At 34.6% G+C, this 1206-nt stretch overlaps 1 protein-coding gene across 1 annotated transcript; it reads left to right on the top strand.

The window, feature by feature from the left end:
• On the top strand, positions 1-995 carry LOC106515066 (zinc finger BED domain-containing protein 1; the record flags this gene model as incomplete). The annotated part of the gene is given in 1 exon segment (XM_014004679.1): positions 1-995. A coding segment is annotated over 1 exon segment (470 nt), but the record flags the coding sequence as incomplete, so codon positions are not given.
• Between the last annotated feature and the right edge of the window lie 211 nt (positions 996-1206).

Here is a 1206-nt window from a genome sequence, read left to right as displayed (position 1 = left end):
GCCTTAATATGAGGAACAAAAAATATTTATATTTTAACATGTCAGCTGCTGTTTAGCTGAGCTGGTCACATCAGATATTGATAACTCTTGAGCGTTTTTTCTTATTGAAACAACCTTTTTTCTCCTAATTTGACCATTTCCTTCTGTTAATTATATTATGACAATATTCTTTTAATATAACTTTATTCTGGTACAACTTTAGTCTTGTAATTTTCATATAAAAACAACTTAGTCTGGCCCTACTTTGTCTGTCAAACTAAAAACAGCTTCTAAAGAAATTTTAAAGTTGATTACTGTAGAAAATATAGTGATAGATTAATTTGAAATTCCAGTTAAATTCACATCTATTTTAACTGCTTTCTTTTTCAGAATAACAGTGGCTCTGGCGGCAACAAGTCATATACAGCAAAAGGTGAAGATCAGCCCACAATTCAGCAAGCATTTAATAAGCAAGTCACCTATGCACCCACATCAAAGCATGCTAAAGACCTTAACAGTMCAGTGGCATACTTCATTGCCAAAGACATGATGCCATTTCAAGCTGTTGAGAAACCTGGGTTCCTGAAGKTGATGAAGACGGCAGTTCCACTTTACAAAGTGCCATCAAGAAAATTTTTCTCAACTAATGAAATCCCCAAGATGTACTCAGAGGTCAAGGCTCATGTGCAAAAACAAGTGGCAAAAGGGGTGTGGTTTTCTGCAACAACTGATCTGTGGACTAGCAGTGGTGGTAGTGGAGAACCTTACATCAGCTTCACTGTGCATTTCCTCTCCCCAGAGTGGGAACTCAAGTCCTTCTGTCTAGAAACTATGTTTTTCCCAGAGGACCACACAGCTGAACACATCTTGGAGTTTTTTGAAAACATGTTGCTGGAGTGGAACATGACAAGTGGCAGTTTGTCTTCCATCACAACAGACAATGCAACAAATATGAAAAAAGCATTTCAAGACCAACCTTATGTTTGGCTTGGGTGTTTTGGCCATAATCTTAACCTTAATTTAATTTAATCTTAATTTGCACTAAGAGAAATGTATAGTTAATCTCCAAAAGCGTTGAGATTGAATTTTAAGTTCCTGTCTATTTATTTTTTTTAAGTTTAATTTAAGGATTGCATCAAGGACTGCATTTATTTTTATTTAAAAGTAATTCAGTTAATATTTTAAATTCATATTTAACTTGTTCAGTTTGGTCCATGTTTTATATAT

This window comes from Austrofundulus limnaeus, unplaced genomic scaffold (assembly GCF_001266775.1).
Source record: "Austrofundulus limnaeus strain Quisiro unplaced genomic scaffold, Austrofundulus_limnaeus-1.0 Scaffold26, whole genome shotgun sequence".
NCBI lineage: Eukaryota > Metazoa > Chordata > Actinopteri > Cyprinodontiformes > Rivulidae > Austrofundulus > Austrofundulus limnaeus.
Note: the sequence above shows the minus strand (reverse complement) of the source record. Positions and strands in the feature narration are given on the sequence as shown.